Consider the following 21,559-nt stretch of genomic DNA (forward strand, 5'->3'; position numbering starts at 1 on the left):
TATATGTCGATAAATATAATTGTAAACGGCATGATTTATACCTTGCCATTAGTAACCAACATGGCAGTTACAGGAGCAAGCTTAACAGTACGTCCGCGTCTCCAATTGTTATCTGTTGGCTGAGCAACTAAAAGACGTCCTTCTAATACGAATTTTGCTTCTTCGTGAGCCCATTCTAATACTTCTACGGCCATCTATTATTTAATTGTTGTATTAATTTACATTTAACTCAAATATATTTAAAGTTAATTATACAGTTAAATAATGCATTCGTATATTTCAAAATAAATTATTTCTACATTACCTTCCTTAATTTTATATTCACCATATCCTGTTCACCAATAGGTCGTCTACCATTCTGAATAATTGAAATTCTTCTCCAAAGCTTTGTCGAAGTTACATCCTTTGCTTCCTGTTATTACATTATTAAATTTGTCCATTGTGCATGTAATATTTACATATTTACATTAAAATATTGATATTAATTTTATTCGAAATTTATAATACAGATTAATGATATACTTACAGCATTCATATGTTCCAAATGTAACTCTATGGTAGCCTGAGCTTGTTTTAGTCTTTCCTTTGCTTCTTGTATGTCTGGTCGTACAGAAGGCGTAGCTTTCAGTAATCGAGCCAACAGGAGAGGATATTTCGTTACTCTTTGAACGGGAACCTAGAAGAAAAAAATTATTTTTTTATATAAAGTCTTGCATTTGAAAAGATGTCATAATTCCACTTTTCCCTTACCATTAGGAAGGAATTCAAATTCATTCTACGTAAAACAGTGTTTTCCATTTGTGAAACCTTTAGAAAAATTCGCAGTAGTTCTTTTTCCTTCTCTAAATTCTGTAATAATAAGCTTGCGCTTCCTTGACGGGTACAATAGCTTTCAAATGCATGTAACATCCGCTCAGATTCCAGGAAGATTTTTCCTACATCTACCGTTAGAAGATCTTCATCCCCGGATTCCTATAAATTATTTAGAAATTATTATCTTTATTTGTATACAACCTTATTTCTTAAAATCAATCAGAATGTTAGATTAAAACGTTCATCCATCGATAATAAAATGAAAAATCTATTTGATACACTTCTATTCAAATGTGCATTATTTTTATTTATAAAATTATATGTTGCAGAAATATCACAGGGGAAATTGAAATTAAATTACTTTAAACAATTATTTTCAACTTTATTCAATATACAGTATGGTCATAATAATGTGTAATACATGTAACAAGAGTTGATGAACGTACAAGTAATAGAAATGGTATTGAAGGGCTATCTATTTACCTGAGCAAATTCCACGGCATCTTTTAATTTCTCTGCGAGTACAAGGTTGTGTTCGAGAAGTTCTTCTACGTTGAGGAAAATCGCTGCAAGCTGTTCGGATGTGAGAAGCCCGGCCCTTAGCATAGGTCTGTGAAATTCTTCGAGAATAATTTGTAGATCTCTTCCGTACTTTTGTTCAGTCTCTACAATCTCTGTAATGATTTCTTTGCGCTCTACTCTCTTTTTAGAGCATTTTCTACACACGAAAGGGGCGTACACTACACCACTAAACAAACATAATAACAGCTATTAAAATCCTTACTACATTAAAAATTAAATTACAAATTCATATAATTAAAAGTAGTAGTAGTGGTAGTAGTAGTATTTATTACTTAATAATAATAGTATTTTAACAAGATATTAACAGATATATTTTTACAAATTAGGAAAGATTGTAACACTAAAACATTGAAAATATATGTATATCTTCATACGATTTTGCTTACATTAAAATATTATCTAATTCATGTTCTACTAGAATACAAATTGTAATTATATTTATTTCCTTTCAGATATTCTTTTGTTAATTTGTACACTAATATTATTATATCATCGCTTACCTGTCTGTTATTAAAGGATCCAAACGTTGTTCGCAGTCCTCGCAGTGCTTTGAATCACCGGAAATCACTTGTGGGATTCCACTGAGGAGACTTCCTGGTCCCGAAGAGACATTTCCTGCCCTCCAACGTCTTGGCACGCCCCGAGTGCTGCTGGCTTGACTGCTTTCTGATCCCACTCCGCTATCAGTTCTTTCTATATCTACGGCTCTTACCTTTAAAAATTATAATTCACATCACGACTTTTATCTGAGCTATCATTACATGTATTACACGCGATGTTATCTTATTTACGTGTGTGTAATAAACTTTTAATTGGAGAAACAATAAATAGACGATTATCGCGAGAAAAATACAAGTTGGTTTATATTAGCGCAATAGTATGGCATCAAGAATATATTGATTTCTGATTTCCAAGCATTATAATGTAATATTATACAAGAAAAAACAAATAGGAAAAAATACAAAACTCTGATGGAAACATACTTTTGATGTTTCCGATGAGCTGGTCAATATAATATTGCATTCCTCACTGCTATCGGAAACGTTGGATATCTGCGAACTCTTCGAACTAAGATCGCCGAGGCTGGTCTCCTTTTGCTCATACAGCGCTTCAAGATCTCCCTCCGTATCTTCTTCGTCCTCATCATCGTCGTCGTCTTCCTCCTCGATGGATGTTGTTTGATCCTTCGAGTCCATAAGGTAATTAAGCAATTCGAATTTACTTGAGATATTCTCTTCTTCCGGCGACGTAGATATTTTCTTGAAGAAGTCCTCGGGACTCTTCGACAAATACGTTTCAGCAACATCCTCGGATTTTTTGAAAACATTGTCTGTCAAGTAGGACCCAAGGAACTGGTCGCAATTACTTTTTCTATAGTAATCGATGTCACCGAAATATATTCTGTCTTTTATGTAATCCTCCGTGGGTGGCGGACTCAGTGGCAGAGGCGGAGGTTCGTCGGGAATCTCCTCGTAAATGGGCTCCTTAATTACCTCATAGGGATTCTCCTCAAGGAAGAGATTCGTTGAAATGAAATCGCCATCCGAATTTAAGCTGGATGCTCTCGAGTAATTTGCCTCGAGAGTCGACTCGGAACTCTCGTACTCCTTGCTCTTCAGCAAACTTTGCTTCAGTATTTTCAAAATAGCTTCGCCGCTGTCTTCGTCGAGGATCTCTCCATTTTTTCTTGCCTTCCTTAGGGAATCCTCGAGCAGTTTCGAGATCAGTGCCTCTTTCGACAGTCCCAAAAGTTTCGACGAATTTTCCGCATCTTTTTGCTGTGTTGTTTGTTCCGTTCGTGTCGCTCGTTCGTTCGTTATGTAAAACTTACCACTCTTCTCTGTGGCAGAAGTTTTACTTTCGATATTTGATCTCATTTGCTTCTCAGAGTCCCTTGACGTTTCTAGGACACTTGGCGCTATTCTATTCTCGGACGAGGTTTCGTTGTTTCTTCGAGAATATTCGGTTTGTTCGATAGATTCCGATTCAGTCGCATTTAACGGTTTTGATTTTATATCTTCTTTGTCGTTCTCTTTGACAGATTCGACCACGATATTTGACTTGTAGTTGTCTAAGATCACAAGCGTTCGATTTTCGCTAGAACTCTTTATTCGTGGCAAATTTTCCGAGTTTACCGAGATCACCGTGGGGTTGTAAACGCTGTCTTCTCCACCGACGCTGATGGTCACTTTGTTGTCCGGCGATGTTTCAGCGGTAGGCGTTGTGTCACCGTTGATTAATATCGACGTTCTTCTCGACCCATTAGTACCTGGGCCTATCTGCAATCGATGTACAAGAGGCGAAGCTCGAGGACTGACTGTGATTTTATACACGTTGTTTTCCATGGTCGGTGATCCGATCTCGATTTTCGACGATCCGTAGGAATTCGATGTGCTCCAAGTGGTCTTCAACAGTGGACTGCTTCGTTCCGATTCAGTATTATTCACGATTTTCAGTTTCGCATCAGAATCGCTGATTTTGTAACGATGTTTCTGTTTTCCAGGCGGAGGAGACCAACTTGTTGGCCTCATTCCTCGGAAATGATCACCGTTCCCATCAAAATTCCTTTGAATTTCTATCGAAGGTTCCATTTCTGGCTTAATTATACTTTCAGCAGGAACTTCTTCGATTTCTTTTGCATTTGATAATTCCGATTGACATTCTATTTTAATCGAATCAGTCTCTTCCTTCAAGTCTGAATCTTTTATCGTCGCTGTCGTAGATTCGATCGAATCTTTATGTCGAATCGTTTGCTCGTTCGAACCTGGCGACGATTCTTTCACTCTTCTACACAGGCTGAGGCGCATGGTGTCCATAAAAAGCACATCGCCAGCTGATACCTCTGGTCTGTTAAACGATCGTTCGCTTTGGCTGCGTGATAAAGATGATTTTTTGGAGTTTTCTGTAAATTAGTGACAAGTATTATTCGATCTGCCACTAAAACGTATAAGACACGAAGTAATCGTAAAATTTGTGTGGTATATTTCATTGAAATTCTTATCAAAGTATTTACGTATTTACGATACAGAATTTAGCATGAAATTATGTAAATAAATGAACAAAATACGTATTGTTAGGAGGACAGTAGGCTTGTTCTTGATAACAATTTAAGTCATGGAAAATGAACAGATTTATCTTTTGGTAAACAAATACGGCTGTATTGCAAGGTATAATCACATGCAAGTGTGAAGTCGTGAATAGTTATGAAAAGAAGAGAAAACGCGTGAGATCTCTAAAATGCATAATTACACGCTCGCGATACCCAGAGAAAGGAGAATTATTCCGTAAATTGTCTGAAGATTTATGACTTTAAGTCGGGGAAATTCTTTAAGAAATTATTATTGTTAACGGGTATCATGCTGCCAATTATTTTCAATAATCGAATATTATTTCAGAAAGTGTGCACAATGGCAAATAATAGAAATCTATAACTTGCAGATAGGATTACAAATATTTGTATTTTTCCTTTTAATTCACGTTTACATTTTATTCTATCTAAATATAGTATCTTTACTTTATTTGCCCTCTTATCGAATATAATATTTTAGAGGATAAACATTAAAGAAATTAGGATTACGACTAAAACGATACTTTATACTAAACATTGTTTTGCAAGGAAACGACTAAAACGATAAATCAGTGAAACTATAGAGGAAGGGAATAATTGGTGTTTGTGCGAAAAGAAGCGATTCTGGAAGTTATCAATTGAGAAAACGAAGGCCATTTGAACATACGATGACTAATGAACATGTAATAATGTACATTTTGTAAAATAAGAATTCTCATGTACTCTGCTGGTGACACGATAAACACTGATATCTATAAAATAAATCTAGATATTGCGTTGCACAGAAGATAGGCAACCTTGATTCTAGTCTGACATCGATTCGATCTAAACCGTACGTTTATTACGTATGACCATAATAGTTAAGATTAAATATTACATCTATTTAAATTTAATCTTCTTTCTTGTTTCCAGGCTTGCGTTACAATATGTTTATTTTTTTCTTTAAACGGTATATTTACTTTTTTCACGGTGTAACGATCGTCGTTATGGTCCATATTTTTGATCTAATTTATCTATCTTTTTTATACATAAAACCGTGATAAAAATAACTAGGAGAAACGGCAGAATTTTTCGCAAGATCTAGTGAAAAAGGTACATTCAATGAACATAATACAAATTCTTACCCTCAGACTTCAATATCAGGTCCTTTTCGTCTACGGCGATGCCTGGAATACGATCCTTGCATTCCTCGATCTTGATCTGCGATTCGGTGTCTTTCTTCATTCTGATCTCGTTCGTCTCCTCTATCCTTTTCCTTTCTTCGTTCTCTTCCTTCGCGTTCTCGCGTCTCGACGAGTGAACAGTTTGATCAGTGAAGTTTCGTGGAACGATATCTTCGCTCCGCCGTTGTACCTCGATGTTCTCTTTTTTCTTCGAGGCAACACGTTCCGCATCGCAAGAGGATACGAACTTATCTACCTTAATTCCTTCAACAGGGTTAATAGGATTTTGGCACACATGCTGCGAGATTCTAGGTTCCTTCGGTCGAACTCTATCCACCTTTGGATCCTTGATATTCGGAATGGTGATGAAATTATACTTTTCCCTTTGCTCGTGCGATGATACAGTTACTGGCTCCTCCTCCTCTTCTTCTTCCTCTTCCTCTTCCTCTTCCTCACCCTCCTCCGACTCGTCATTATTCGGTTGCTCTCTGGGAGAGCCGCAGCTCGCGATCCTGCCGATTCTGCTCCACGATAGTCGCGTTACTTCGGACGGTTTTTCAGGCGCGAATATAACATTGTCGACGTTGAACAGGACGTTCTTCCTACGTGTCTCGAGCACCTTGCCCCGCTTCAGAATACTCTTCAGCGTTTGTTTGGCTTCCTTCAGCCTTCTCGGTGGTCGCTTCGGTGAAACCTTTGGTATGGGAATCCTCGTGACCGGTGCAACTTCCTCGTCGTCTGAGATTTCTCGTGGCTCGTTGAACACCCTTATTCTCTGGCCACCGATCGCTGCGACCGCGCTTCTGTTCGGTATCCTCTCGATCGATTTCACTTTCGAGGGATCGAACAGGCTGGAAAGCGGTCTCGCGTCATCCTGCTCGAGGGCGTTGTCCGACAGGTCGTCGCTCAGATCGTCCTCGTCCTTTTGTTTCTTCAACAACAAATAGGGATTTACGTCGCACACGAGGATGCTCTTTCTTGAATCACCGGCGCTCGACGGCCTCTCTTTCCAGTCATCTTGATGGTTGCTTTTCGTCTGACTGATTTCCGGTGTTTTCACCACCGAGCAATCCGACCAATCGTGCTTCGCGCTTTTCACCTTTTTCGGAATTCGAAGCAGCCTGACAGCGGTCGTCGAGACCGATTGATTTCGTGAATCTGCCAGCAGTGGCGATTCCTCGAGCCATTCGTCCGTGGACACGCCAATGAAGTTCGCACGTTGCTTGCGTCCTGTGTCCTCGTAGCTCCCGGTCGCCTCTTTGTCGAACCATTCGGATTTCGAGGAAGTACCTTCGATCGAGCCCTTTCGCTCTTTCGTGTTCCGCGCCATACTTTGGCTCCGAGAATCGCGTTGAGACAATGGTCGATGCGGCGAAATACTGCGTGCTCGCGTCCTCGGCTCCACTAGCCGATTCCGACGCATCAGGTCGTACGGATCGTCTATCGATGACCTCAGCACTCCTGCCGATTTTCAATTGCGTTCACTAACGATAAACGTGAGATATCGGAACGGTCGTGCGTTTGTAATTTGTGCAATTCTAACGTGTGATATTTAATCGCGATGGAAATTCTTTGAATGTAGTAAATAAATAGTTTTAAACGTGGTCGCGTGAGATATTTTGCTTTTCTTTCTTTTTTTTAACAAGGTATAATAATGGAAGAATGACAGGAAGAAGGAACATTCCTAAATCTCTATTAAAATTAAAAATCTCTATTATAATTAAATATATCTATACAAAAAAATGAAAGAAAGGACCTATAGATAAATATCTAAATTTAACTAAATTGTGTAACTTCGTGCCGTTGCACGAAGTAAAGGTACACATTGAATCGTTCGGATCTTCGCTCAAGTATGTCACGCGAGAAATTTCATTAACAAACTTAGCAACTCACTAATGCAGCCACTTACCACGCATTAGCAAACGTTAACCCACCTAAGCGGCGCGTGTAGCTACGCGTTAATTACAAAACGTATCTCTGCCTTTAGCTGCTCACGTTTCCTTCGTGGCATGAGCAAAACACGAAAGATAAAGAACAATCGGTAATCGATACTGTAACCGCTAAATTCTTCATCGATAGAGAGACTTACCGGCGAGGCTGGGCCTCGACCTCGAGGAAACCGGTGGTAACCGACATGTTCCTCCTAAAGGTACACCAGCCAATCGGTGACCACCGCACTTGCGGCAATTGCCGAATTTCCGGGTGGTTCCACTGAGAAATTCCGGACAGGAACATACTACCAATACTGGTGCTCCCGGTGGCGGCGGAGGCGGTGGTGTCATGAAGCCTCGTGGCTCGTGTCCAGGTCTCGAAGACCGAACCGTACCATAGAGCCATGGATCCCCGTAGATCATTTGACGCGATATTCCGCTGCCGCCGCTTATCGTTCCCCACACTTTGCCAGGATCATCGGTGCTTTGATTCTGTCGCGACAGACCCAGTCTCACACTCCACGATTTCTTCCCTTTGCTCAGCGTGTCGTAATTCTGAAACGAATTGATAGTCGTAGATCGTTAGTTGGAAGTTAGCATTTAGAGGCTTTTTAACTGTACGAAGTTCTCAAGGTTTGCGTTTGAATTTGAGTGAAAATACGATTGTAAGTGGAAGCAGGCTTGGGAAAATTTTGTATGAAATATAGAAAGAAATATATGTTTAATAAGAGAAATGCGTAAAGGGAAATTGTTCGTAGTATCGATGTCTAACATTACTAGCGTCTAAAGCTGTAATAAATTCTTGGAGCGATTATTGTTTTCTCTTCCGTAGTTGCGGTAAAAGTGATTGATGCGCCTTAAAGTATAATGTAACTTGCATTTTCTATGGAATTCCGTGATATTAAAGTAACGGTGATTATCTGAGAATTTTGTTAAAATTATTAAAGCTATGCAATTATTTAACATCAATATCCATTTGTTACATATAGGTACTTATTTTATAAGATAGATACGTATTTCTTATGTCTATATGATACTTTTTATTGTATAATTTAATTTTTTTTTTAAATTACTGCTTTTTGACACTCGACAGATTTAAACGTCCTACATTCGCACCGTGATAGAACGTTAAACTACTTGTCCATAAATTAATTTTTAACGGACTTAATTCTTCGCTCGCTAGTCAATTTGTATTTATCCATCGACTTTTCCTTCGGGGCATCGTTTCAAAGCGGCAAAGCTTCCACAGTGAGTGTAATATTAGATGCATTATTACATCACAGGTGACAATGTGTTAGTAATCAGCATAATGTTACTGCAATATCAGCGTTCACAAATGACGTACCATATGTATAGTATTCGAATGGACGTCTCGGGATACAAAAAAAATATAGTTTGCTTAGATATTAACATATACATATGTAGATTAAGCAATACAGTTGCGACAGCGTATACCCGTTTCTCTGGTTCAAAGAAGTAGCAAGTACTTTTTGTGTAAATTTATTTTCAAAAGAAAACGCGCTGGAAATTGCTTTAAATGTTCTATTAAAATATTTTTATCGCCGTGCCTATAATAATTAAATGGCATCATAGATAATGACAGGATATGTTACTATAATTGCAATTAAAAATTTTATCGGAACAATTTCGGAAACATATTCAGCAAATAGATCTGTACATTTTTAAATTCGTGCGTTTTGCAGCTGTTAGGTCATTTTTCATTCATCTGCATGGAAATGAATTTTCTAGTACGCATCCTCTTATTTGGCGGTGTCGTTAATATTCGATGCATGTGATTATCGCGAATAATTGCTATTGTTACTATTATCATTCGAAAGGGAAGATATGTACGTGAAAGCTTTCGTTTTCAACAGGATATCCGGACATAGTAAACGGAATTTTTAATGGCTTGTATTACACTGCAACTCTAAATATTAATACTTTCAATTTTATATCTATACAAGGCTCTCGGAAACTTTCGATCGTGTTGTCAAAAAGGAGAGCATCGATTGAAAGTGAAAAGTGACTACCTTTCATTTAATAAGTAAACTATACGTATAAAATCGCGTTTTGTTTGTACCAAAGGCACGAAGATTTTTAAGAATATAGCTGTAACGGTACATGAGATAGAGCACAATTCAAATCATGTTGTTTTGCCTCGGAGTATCAACGTCGTTAGGATATACATAATGTAATAATAAATACACTCCGAGCAAAACAATGTTGCCGCTACGAGCAACCGTCAAACGAAGACGAATTTGAATTTTCCGGTATTCCCCCGACCTTGTTCTCTAGAAGTGAGTCAGTAGTGCGAATCAATATCAGTTGTATCAGTTAGTCTCGAACGATTTTATTAGCGATTTATACACTGCCTTCAACGAATCCGTTAGTACCAGCGTCTTAGCGAGCATTATCTGTATTTATTTATTTATTATTTAAAAATATATTTCACGCTTTCAATATCTCGTACGTCTGGTCATTTAAACCACAGCAAACAACCATCCTCTACATAGCTGTGACATTTTTAAAAATATACGAAAAACATAGAAATAATTTTTTGAGGTGAATCATCGGCCATGAGCTCAGACATGGCATGCTGGTGGAGGTCAAAGCTCGTTTTAGGCTGGTACTGTGAGTTTCGAAACAAAAAGAGAGAAAGAGAAAAAGAGAAAGAAGTGGAGGAATATCGCAGATGGACAAAGGCGATCAACAGATTAAACATATTTTCTTCTATAGAAAAGAAAAATATCGACCGTATGCAGGTTCGTAAAAAGTTTTATTTATAGGAAACTATAAAGAAATCGACGAAAGAAACTGAAAAATATTTGGACTGGTCTTCGCCTGGTTTTTCTGGTTTTCATGCTGTGCTACTACTTTGATACTTGCTTCTTTGAAAGAGCACCTTTTAAAAGTAACAGGAAATCTATCGTGAAATGGTATGCATTCGCTAACAGGTTCTACTCGATGGAAAAATTTCATCCGTGGAGGACGAAAATACGCTTTCGATCGGATTCGGAGTCCACGTCAATGCTAATTTTCCTATTTTTCAATTTGCAAAGTGATAATATAGCTGCGGGCATTATTTCGAAAAGAACGACTTCGAACAACGGAATGAAGTTTCGTCTTAAGCATACGTGCGACATCACACAAGGCGTAATTAACAGGAGAGTTACTTGGAAAGCGAAAGCTTGGTTCAAACCAGGAAACTCACGAAGCAATGGTCTCTCGACCATTGTTTCTAGGAAGGGAAAAAATACTAAGGTGGGATTTGCGTGCACGTTGTGCGTGCTCGAAGGTTAGACACGATCTACGATCTTTCAAGAAAATATGTGAAATTACGCGCGCATCCTGCTTTCCATTGACAGTCACAGAAAATGAATGGATAAATTGGCAAGTGAGTGTATATTTAGTTTTGAAGTTTGTCGATTGAAAATCGAAATAAGACATGGATGGTGAAAACGCTTTGATATTTTCTGGACCGCTTTCATTCGTATTAGCTATGTTTTTCAGCCAGACGCTGAATTTACGCCAGCATGTGAAATTGAAGTATACCTATCACAAGCAAAAACAGTCGGAGGAAATTGTGATATTTTCATAATTATTTCTTATGTTACGTTTTGAGCATTTAGTCCGTTAAAATAAGACAAATCAGACTTGGACATATATTACTGTTATTTGTACGGACTTATATATAATGTCACTTAACATTCATGAATAATATTCCCTTTTATTGGCCGGAAGTTTATTAGTAGGTTTTGTAGTAATTTAAACTGGTCTTTAATGGGACCATTTCGATTTTCTTGCCTTGCGATTAGAATGAACAAAATGATTAACAAATAATAGACAAATTATAGTTGTGGACATAGTAAAATATATTATATCATAAATATATTATTATGTTACGTATTAATTTCTGTCGTTGATTGATTTCTTTATAAATATATTTATTTCCTATGAATTTTATATAAAAACTTCCTGAAACGTTGTATAGTATGCATTCATTCTTACTTAATTCTCTTCAGTTAGCGTATATTATTATATTCTTACATAGATTCGTAGAACTCGTAAGAGTTAATAGTTCAATTAAGAATTCTCATTTGCAGTTACGTTTTATAGGGGCTGCATGTTACATATTACGCTTTTCTAAATCTTATTACATTAATTAGAGTAACAGGAAGAGGACTTTCATGTTCTTGGAAGAGGAAAATTGTGACAACTTCAAGACTCCTTAATAACCAGCTGGTGTAATTTGTCTTAGGTTGTCAATGTAGGTGCTTACAGCTGTCGTTCGGACAGCCTCGTACGAAGCTGTAAAACATTTCCTCGCCAACGAAGTAAAACACCTTTAGTCGACTATATGATATACGTGTATCTCCTATTGAAGCGATGTAAGTCGAAACAAAATTAATCTTACATATTAGTTTTATAGTATCTGTGTCATTACATTAGCATAGAAATCTGCTTCATATACCTAGCATTGCATATAATTATTATAAATGAAGGATATATGATTATGAAATTCTGTGAAAGAAAAACAAAAACTCAAATATTTCAAAGCGAATTAGCTCCGAATAACAGATTGGAGATTCATCTTGTACTAACATAGATAATTACAAAGATAATTAGTACAGAAGTTACTTGCGAAACGAGAGCTTAATTGACGCTATCGATAATTTTCCTTGTTACATGTTAATCTATCTTTCGCACAGGTCTTTGCACGTGAACTATATACAAAGCATATACGAGTTCCTGGCACCTCTCGTTTCATTTTCTTTCAAACCTTTCCCTTTTCAATTTCATCAAACCTTCGATATAATTTTCCTTTGTTTCGTACCAGTTAGATTTTACAAATGGGCCCTGTATCTGTGACATTATTACGTATCATCGACAAAATAATCAAAGATCGTACATCGCAGCCAACTTCCAGGTAAAATGATTTATTACACGTACATTTATTCTCCTGTATGGAAAATACTCAAATCCTACGCATCACCTAATTCCAAAGAGAACGTGTTGCGGTTTCCTAGCCATTTTCGCTGTTCCCGTATTCGCGGCATTACAGTGGAACCATCGGCGAACATGAGAAACGTTAAATAATGGTAATGAACGATCATAGTAAATTGCTTCCTTGGTGCTTGGTGAATCGAGGAGGGCTGATTCCCAGATCTATCGAAGAATAACGTAGGAAATCGGCAACTTCCTCTCCATTACGCTGCATTCGGCCGTCTCAGGAAAAGGGACACGCGCCATGGAAAAGGAGGTTATTTGCATTTCGCAGGCGGATATTGCCGGCGATACGGACATTGTACGACATGGCACACGAGGTCGGAAAATGGGGCAGATAGCTCGCCCGAAGGCAAACTCGATACGCTTTACTTTCTCGCGTCGATGCTCGAGACTTTCGTAAAAGTCTTGTTCCACAGGCTCACGTAAGAGGAGCGGTCCGTACGTTCGATTGGCGGCTCGTTCGGAAAACAACAAGAACGCTATACGTACGTGCAGGGCCACCATAAGTGTGCACACAGCGCGAACCGTGCTTCAACGATCATAGAAAACGAGGTGATATCTCGCAGGTGCAACGGGAGAACGGGTGTGGCCGACAAAATTTCAAACGAGCGTTCTAGGTTCAGCGTCTAGTGACATTTTCATCGACTTTTTCCGATCGGTGAAATTCCTTCGGATAAAGATGGATTTAACGAGCGTGGATTGGCCATTACATTGCTGTTACTGATCGTTCGCACGATACGTTCGTTCGATAATCCGTAAGACGATAGTTACAGTTCCTTTGCAAACTCGAGGAGCAAAAGGATGAATAACGAGCGTTTAGATGGAATTTCTATTCGTAGATAGCGGAAGATGTTTAGTCAAATAATTAATCGGATTTTGATTATCCGATGGACGATCTGGTCATAGTTATTCAACATGTTGCTACGTAGCTATGTAGAAGGATTTGTATTCCCTGTATGAAAATTTGTTACGATAAAATTGTGTATAAAAGATAAAAGGAATTGCTAACAAAATTACGTTTAAATTATTGAACAACGTGTTGAGAATCTAGTTGGAGACAAATGCAGGCTCTTCTCGTTAATGCTAGATATTTCTTACATTAGGAAGCCAGGAACGAAAGGATTTATCGCAAAAATGTGTCGTATTGATTAGAAGTTTTGGAATTTGGATTAATTGAATTATAGATAAACTCATTTACGCGTAAAATAATTTGTAATTTCCAAATCTTATCGATTGTCGATATATATTATTTTATGAATTCTACAAAACTGAAAAGTTTGATAATTCGACGATCGTTACCATTTTCTAGTTATTAATTTTAGTATTGAAATTATGGAAACTCGAAACGTATAAAATATTTCCTAATTAAAATATTCTCCAATCATCGACATTTAAATTATTGAAATTTCAGGCACGTAAAATACAATATGAATAACAAATAAAGTCATTAGCAGGATTATTTGGATGTTTCATGCGTCTGAATTACAGATAATCCAAAATGTGTTCTTTTTTAATTACTAAAAATCTTTCACAAAATGTAAGGGAAAAATAAAAAGTGACTGCAAACTTTCTTCCCAATTTTAGTGAAATCGAGATTAATTAAGTGGAATACATGCGAAATCGTAATTAAATTACAATTAATGTCACATCCCAGTTACCATTTACACACATAAATATATGTATATATATATATATATATATATATATTATGATTTAATTCAATGGTTAAATAATTCAACTGTAATCGCGATTTTTTTACTTAGAAATTTCGAAAGCGAGGCTAACGAAACGTAAAACGAGTAAAAGTGCAGCATGAATTACAAATAAAGTTGCGTTTAAGCCACTCGGTAGACAGTTTTGAAATTCTCCTAACAGACTCTACGTCGAGTCTACTTCGTTGCTAATAGTTGCTTCTTACCCCTCTTCTTTCTATCGATATTTCGCGCTGATTGAAAAGAGAAAAGGCTTTTTAAAAGTAATAAAAGAAAGAGTAAGTAATTTATTTGATCGTTCAACGTCGCAACTACTCTCATTTACTGTTTCCTCAGTGATCCAACCTTCGTAATTTCCGCGGCAAACGACGAATGAAAACTATTACCACAGCTACGACCAAGATTATGCTTAATGCTTTTTACACAATTAGTGAGATAACGTTGATATTACCGGAATAGAAACTTTCTGCAGGCAAATAACGTTAATTGCACCGTAAAATCATGAAGCTTTCAAATTGGTCGAAGGTCCTCGACCTCCGTATACAACTTTACCTCCATGTCAAATTGAAAAACAACAAATTCTATATGATTCATAAAAATTTTTCTAGAAAAATACGTAGCTGTTGATTGGACCGTTAAACATGTTCTGTGATAAAGTTCAGCATTTTAAGCGACTGCCGGATAGAGACATTTACGACGAGGACAGTTTCGCAACATTTTTTTCGTACACTGGTAATTTATTTAGATCCGTAGAAAATCCTTTAACTATATGGAAATTAGTTCGATGCTAAGAACGAAAAGTTGTAGATATATCGAAACGATATTTAATTAACAAGACTGAGAAATTAAGCAGAATATAAATAACGATCGACTTCTTCCTTTCAAAGAGATAATGACTGAAAAGCAGATAAATATGACAGAATTTTCTGGTCAACCTAACGCATGATCGTTTGCTTGGTTTAAATGGTCAATCGAAGAATCGAATCTATTGAAATGTCAAAGGGAAGGTGAGAATCAAAAGTCGACCACGTATGACATAAAAGGCAGAAGTCCACTTTCCCCCGATGGCCAAGGCTCGAGAGATCAAGATGACCTCAAGAGATGGGCATTTTCTATTCGCGTGACGTCTCCTCCTCCTCCTCCTCTCTCTTTTTACCGCTCGTCGTATCTTTCTCTTTCCCTTTTCGCAAGAACCGGCGCACTCTTCCCGTATCGATTCGTTTCCTTTTCTCTCGCTCGTGTATTACTCTCGAAATGGATTGCAACTAGTCGTGATTTCAAAAGCGCAGTTCCCTTCTTCTTTTTTTTTTTCTCGAATCTCTTTCCGAAGGCCATATCTCGTTTGCACGCGTGCCACGAGACTAGAACGAAGGAGAACGAGCAAGGAAATTTTGTAACGTGCAACTTAGATTTTAGATGGTTTGTCCAGAACGGAGTTCGAGAAATCGTCCTCTACCTGAGAGATAATCGAACGATCTGCGTTCATATTACTATATTTAGAATGTGACTGGTTTTTCACAATGTGCAGGGGAACAGTGCAATCATTCGATCTCGGTATTAATGCTGCGCATCCTTCGACTAAGAATAGAATTTCGTTTTATAACTTCGAAGAATCGCTGGCAGCCACTGGTCGAGCATAATTTTCATTTCAAATGTTTTTATCTTAATAAGGGATGCACGAGAAAAATTTACGCCGAGAAATATAGAAAATAAACGAATTTTACTACCTGTTATTTCTATCAGAAAAGTTAAAAAACAACGATAATTCTTCGATCCCAATGATTTCATTTTTCTGATGGTTAACGAAGAATTGCTACACATCATGGGATGAAAAGTTACTAAAAGGTAAATGAGTTCTATTAAGTGGATCTCAGTGCTTGCAAACTAAAGAGACTACCAGTCTGAACGACGAGTTAAAGATTTGTTACATTGCTACGTATTTCAATGCGGTCATAATAGTAGTCTTTAACGACAGTTTTTGCTAAAAGTTCGCCTTGAACGTAAAAGAAATCCTTAGCGTTTGATTGATATTCAGCATTGAACAGTTCTGAATTATTGGAATTGATATTTTAGAGTTGCCGTTGTAAATCATCGACATGATTAATTGTACGAGCATCAGTGCCGAGCGATGTAAGTACCGAAGATTGATTTACGCTATTTGTTCACGCTCGATGCGCAACAGACTAATAGCAAATCCGGAATCAATGGCGAGCAACGAGCGATAGAAAACTGTGCGTTCGAATTCTTACGAGACGTTCGCGAAGCTTAGAAATTGCAAAGTCAGCCTGCAAGATCGGAAAAGTACATTCTTACGTCGAGAAATGTATGCACTACTTAACACGTTGTCGATCGGTGAAAACCATCGTTCTGCTTGCGAGTGCCGAGCAAAAAGCCGCACAAATTTAATCGAATTAAAAATAACAAAGTATAACGACGCCGATGACTTTTGCAATAGAAATCATTCGAAGATTTTAAAAGTTTACACGACGCGAGAACATATTTTCGTTGCGCAGAATATTTACAGCTTAAAATCTTTTCTTTCGAGACGCGAGTTGGGGGACCATTTTTCGTGGTGATTTCGTATCTAAAAGTATGATATTTCGCAATATCGTTTTACTTTTATAACAGCGAGAAATAATGCTGTGGGAAATAATTTGTATATTCTGATGGTTTTGTCCGAAATCCAAGTTGAGGAATTCTTCTGTGAAAATGTTACGTTCGTTTGTTCAAATAAAAAGTATAATGGAAGATAAAATCGTCAATTAATTTCGAAGCGAACCAATCGTGGAAAAAATGCTCGATTATCGTTGAATTAAAATTCCTCCCTCGAATCATTCTACTTTACACGTATAAAAAAAGACAGCGAATACAATAAATTAGCATAGCGAGTAAACTGCAGACATTAAATTCTTCAAAAATGCACGAAACGTCCGTCAGAAGCCTTAATTCCTAGATGCTAATGCGATAACAACCGTAAACTCTAATTACAACGACGAAACGTCCAGTTCACTTTCAAACTCGCGCACCAAATAGCAAAAATCCAGGGTACGGTGCAAACAGTAAGAGAATCGTCTCATCTGGAGCGTTAAGCTACTATGTATAGTTACACGACGAAACACATATTACTTTGCAAACGTATCGCAAAGTCACTGACATATTTTCAGTAACAAATTTCTACCGTATTCGGTAAGCTTGCCTATCTATACAACTTTTATATCTATATTTTTCGAACGATTTCCATATTTTATATATTTTTTTTTAACGCGACAAAGAACAAAAAATACTTAACTATGGCCAAAAAATATACCGGATGGATAATGAAACGTTAAATGGATAATAAAATTAAGCCCGCTACAATGCCGGAATATTAAAATAAGAGTCACTTAAGAGACTGACAATTTACAGACGAGCAGCGAGCGTCAAAATATTCTCAATGTACCCACCCATACAGGTGTTATACGCAATCGAAGACAGGTGAATATGGGCGCTATCCCGATAGGATCTTGCAAGCGACACGGGTGCACGCGCATGCACCGGGGTCACGGCGGATGCACCATAGATGCATCATACCCACTCGCCTCTATGGCAACCAGAGGCTACGGTTACACAATCCTCGTAGCCTGCATGCAGACGATACCGCAATTTGCGAAGCGCCTCTTCGCTCGCCAATCTCCTTGCGTTCTGCCGTTTCTTCGACGTTTCCTTAACCGGATGCTCGGGCCTGGTCTTTTCATAAGTTCGTGCGCGATGTTTTCACCGATTGACACGAAACGTGGGTGTTGATAACGATCTTCGGCGCACGATCGGTGCACGCGAGCCAATTGATAAGATTCGACGACTTCGTATCACGTATCGTGTTACGTACATCGGTGCGTTTTTAATTGGTAATCGTGAAAGCTCGACTGCTTTCAGAAAGAGAATGTGAGTGTAAGCTGGTCCGATCATTGGCCGGTTTCATTTATCGACAACGATACTGTGATCGTGGCACGAACGCCAAGTGTTCGGCAAATAGATCGTGGCAAGCTCTTGTGAACGAAATTTATCGGAAAATCGTTCCGTTTATTTTTGTATTTCTAATCTTTAAACAATCAGAAATTTGATATATTTCCTTCTGGTATATTGATATGTAACGGTCAATCTTTGGAAAATATTTTATTAAGTATTTTCCCCTGACAATGCTATCTAAGTCGTTCGTATCGTTGAAAATTATTCAATGCACGAAATTTATCTTATTTTAATCATTTGAGAAAACTCGACGCGAATCACCGATTATCACCGTGATAAAATGTTAAACAGTCAACGTGCTAAACTTATGCCAAATGTGCTAACACGTTATGCATATTCTATGAGTATAAATGTCATATTTAACGTGTATAAATATCCGTAATCTAAGCATGATGATCATACCTGTGTATATAAAGATTCGTAATACTTCTCTGCCAGAAGAAACTTTCTTCTTTGAAAATGCAGGAAGAATTTAGCAGCGGATCGACAGACATATCAAGCAATCTGTGTTTAATACGAAAAGAGTATGTACTTCTGGGACGCAATATCTCTAAAGTTCTATCGCAGCATAGCAATGTGGGCCAAACGCAAAACCGGTTGCATGTTACACACGTAAGTCAGTTGCCACTGTACTGGCAACATTTGACAAGAGTATAGAAAAGTCATTATATACCTATGTATTTAAGGAATACGCATACCGGATTCATTGTACCAACTCCAAAGCGAAAGAAGCACAAAGCTAATAACGCAGATATTTTTCTACGTATATCGTAAAAAGAATTTCTAGCGGATATTCTACTCTTAACTCACTGGCTATTTTGTCGTAATAAAATATCCGAAATTGCGGGATCGAATTTCGTCCCGTGGCACTGGTCCTGTTTTGTTCGATATTTCGTCGTTGAACACAGGGACTGAGTGCGAGACACGAGATAACACGTACTCGAGTTTAACTGCGCGCGGAAGACACAACCAGCGGGTATTTGGTGTCGGTGGCGAGGTCAGGTTTTGAGGTAAAACTAGAACCAGCCTTTGTGTAATAGCTGGACGAATTAAGTCGCGTACTAAGTACGCCAGTTCTCTTACATCATCGGAAGAGCTGGTTTGTCCTTGACGAGATGTTTCGCGTTTCAGGCTTTCGATATGAATTTATCCCGAAGTAAACGCAAACGCACTCTGTTAGTTCCAATAGTAACGCGAGTAGAAAAAGTTACCTAATGAATTAAACATCCTATAAATAATGTCATCAGCTATTCATCGTTACGTTGATTTACTGTCTTATAATGAGCTTTTTCCGATGCAACGACGAGAGGAATCTATGTATATAAGTAACACGAAGAAAAACTGAATGACACGCGAGACGAGCTGTAGAAACTTGCATATGTACATGCTGCTATTGCATATATCCTATATCGTTACATAAGTGGCTGGTCACGAATTGTAATTATCAGCCGGCTTGTGCGAACTTTCTCTGTACGGTTTTTATCAGAATGAACACGGCCTTAGTCCCGTTCTCAGCTAATAAATTCGAGGCGCACTATGTACATACAATTATGTACGTACGTACACGTATGTGTACACTATTCTTGAACGTACAACTTGATTTTCGATGTGATTTACGTAAGTGGCTTTGAGTAAACTGAATTGTTACGCGAAAATCGGTATGTTTCCTAAAAATTGACGCGCCACTGACTATTTAAAAAGCAAGATAAGTATAGGATTGAGATAGCCACGATTGCGATCTGTAGATTAGGTATGTTTATACAATTGGAGGAAATTTGAGGGCACTAAAATGTATAAAAATGCAATATGTACGAAAGTACGGTAATATACATAAAATACACATAAAATACACATAATACGCAAAAATGTATGAAATGTTCAAATGTTCATTTATCGTAAGAAAAGAATGTAGCGAATTTCTATTTGGATTCCACTGCGCTAAATAATATTACAACTTACCTTTCCGGGAGTAGGTGAGACCGATGTTGGGTTTAACCCCTGCTGTAAATGATACATTTTCGGGGTGAGCACAGATGGAGGTGCGCCGAGGCTACCCGGGGCGACAGCCACGCTCGTCATGGTCATTTCCTACAATGGACCCAGTCCTCGGCTTCTTCGAACCACCTGTCCGCGGCCTTCTGCGATCTACGTAATTGTTCATTCTCGTACCGTGACCGCTGGAACATATACGCGTGCAACTTAAGTCAAGTTTTCCTTCATTCCTGAACTTTATGTCGGCAAAGCGGATAAAAAGCGTTCGTGAAAGTAAATTAAGGAGCGAATGGAAATTATAAAACACTAGCGCAACATTTTGTAAGTGTTTAACGAGCTTCTACCTGACTTAATAGAATACAATACGATAAAAGAACGAATAGATAAATAATTGTAGACAAATTAGAATAATCATGTTCGAACACGCGTGTGAAAGAAATTATTAATTAACAATTTGTACGTTCGTATGGTGATCGTTCGAAAGTAGAAGAAAGCAACTGCGAATTCCTCGAACTTCACGTGGACTCTAAAACTTTACTTCGAAATTCCGTATTTCCATGTTACGCTGATTTCTCTCAGGAAATCGTCGTGAATATCCAAGTGCAACGCCAACGAATGAAGCGCGAAGCTGGAAAGACGTGTCTTTTTTCGCGCGTTACCACGGGTATAAAATCACACCGAACTGGCAATTTGTTAAGCAATCATTTCGATCGTATTACGACACTTCACAATGGTACCGCGTAATTTCACTCTCGCCAGGAGATCGCAATTGCACAATTTTCGTCGCGCCAGACGAGACATTCGGGCGGACCTAGAAAGCGTCTAGGAAATGCTAATTTACCAGAGTTACTGGTCTTGCTGTTACGTGCACGAGGCCCCCACGAATATAGTTGTCGACTCGACAATCTGGTGCAATGAATCGAGGATTACATAGTATAAAATTCCAATTCCAATAAACGTACGTACAAGTACGTTATTTCTTCTTGTCATTGTGATAACTTAATTATCATAATTATTTCGTATTTGTTACCTATACATATATCGATGGTAAAATTTCTTAATATTTTTCTCAATGAGAAACTTTTCCAAGGTAGATCGGAATTTTGGTACTTTAAAGAGAAAAGAAGAAAATAGAAAAAAGGAAAAAGAAAAAGAAAGAGTTAAACAATAAAGTATTAATTAGAATTCACCATAGGAGAAAAATTCGCGTTTAGAATTTCTAATATAATAGATCCGGAAAGGAAAGGAAAGAATTTGAAACTTTTACAATGTAGGTTGACACACCTC

At 37.8% G+C, this 21,559-nt stretch overlaps 1 protein-coding gene across 6 annotated transcripts in view; it reads right to left on the bottom strand.

The window, feature by feature from the left end:
- The window catches only part of LOC126919320 (titin), a 51,126-nt gene that overhangs the window by 1,633 nt on the left and 27,934 nt on the right, over positions 1-21,559 (bottom strand). For 5 of the 6 annotated variants that reach the window (XR_007711555.1, XM_050728330.1, XM_050728329.1 and 2 more), the window contains 10 exons: positions 20,240-20,457; positions 7,715-8,111; positions 5,587-7,086; positions 2,379-4,297; positions 1,896-2,107; positions 1,297-1,561; positions 751-972; positions 527-676; positions 305-412; positions 42-194 (listed from right to left, as the gene is read on the bottom strand). Coding sequence is in view for 5 of the 6 variants with exons in the window: in XM_050728330.1 (XP_050584287.1) it covers positions 42-194; positions 305-412; positions 527-676; positions 751-972; positions 1,297-1,561; positions 1,896-2,107; positions 2,379-4,297; positions 5,587-7,086; positions 7,715-8,111; positions 20,240-20,365 (5,052 nt within the window). In the remaining variant the exon portion in view is untranslated. Of the gene's footprint in view, positions 1-41; positions 195-304; positions 413-526; positions 677-750; positions 973-1,296; positions 1,562-1,895; positions 2,108-2,378; positions 4,298-5,586; positions 7,087-7,534; positions 7,626-7,714; positions 8,112-20,239; positions 20,458-21,559 lie in introns of those variants that run through there. The other variant, XM_050728332.1, reaches the window with a different exon arrangement.

Source organism: Bombus affinis, chromosome 8 (genome assembly GCF_024516045.1).
Source record: "Bombus affinis isolate iyBomAffi1 chromosome 8, iyBomAffi1.2, whole genome shotgun sequence".
Lineage (NCBI taxonomy): Eukaryota > Metazoa > Arthropoda > Insecta > Hymenoptera > Apidae > Bombus > Bombus affinis.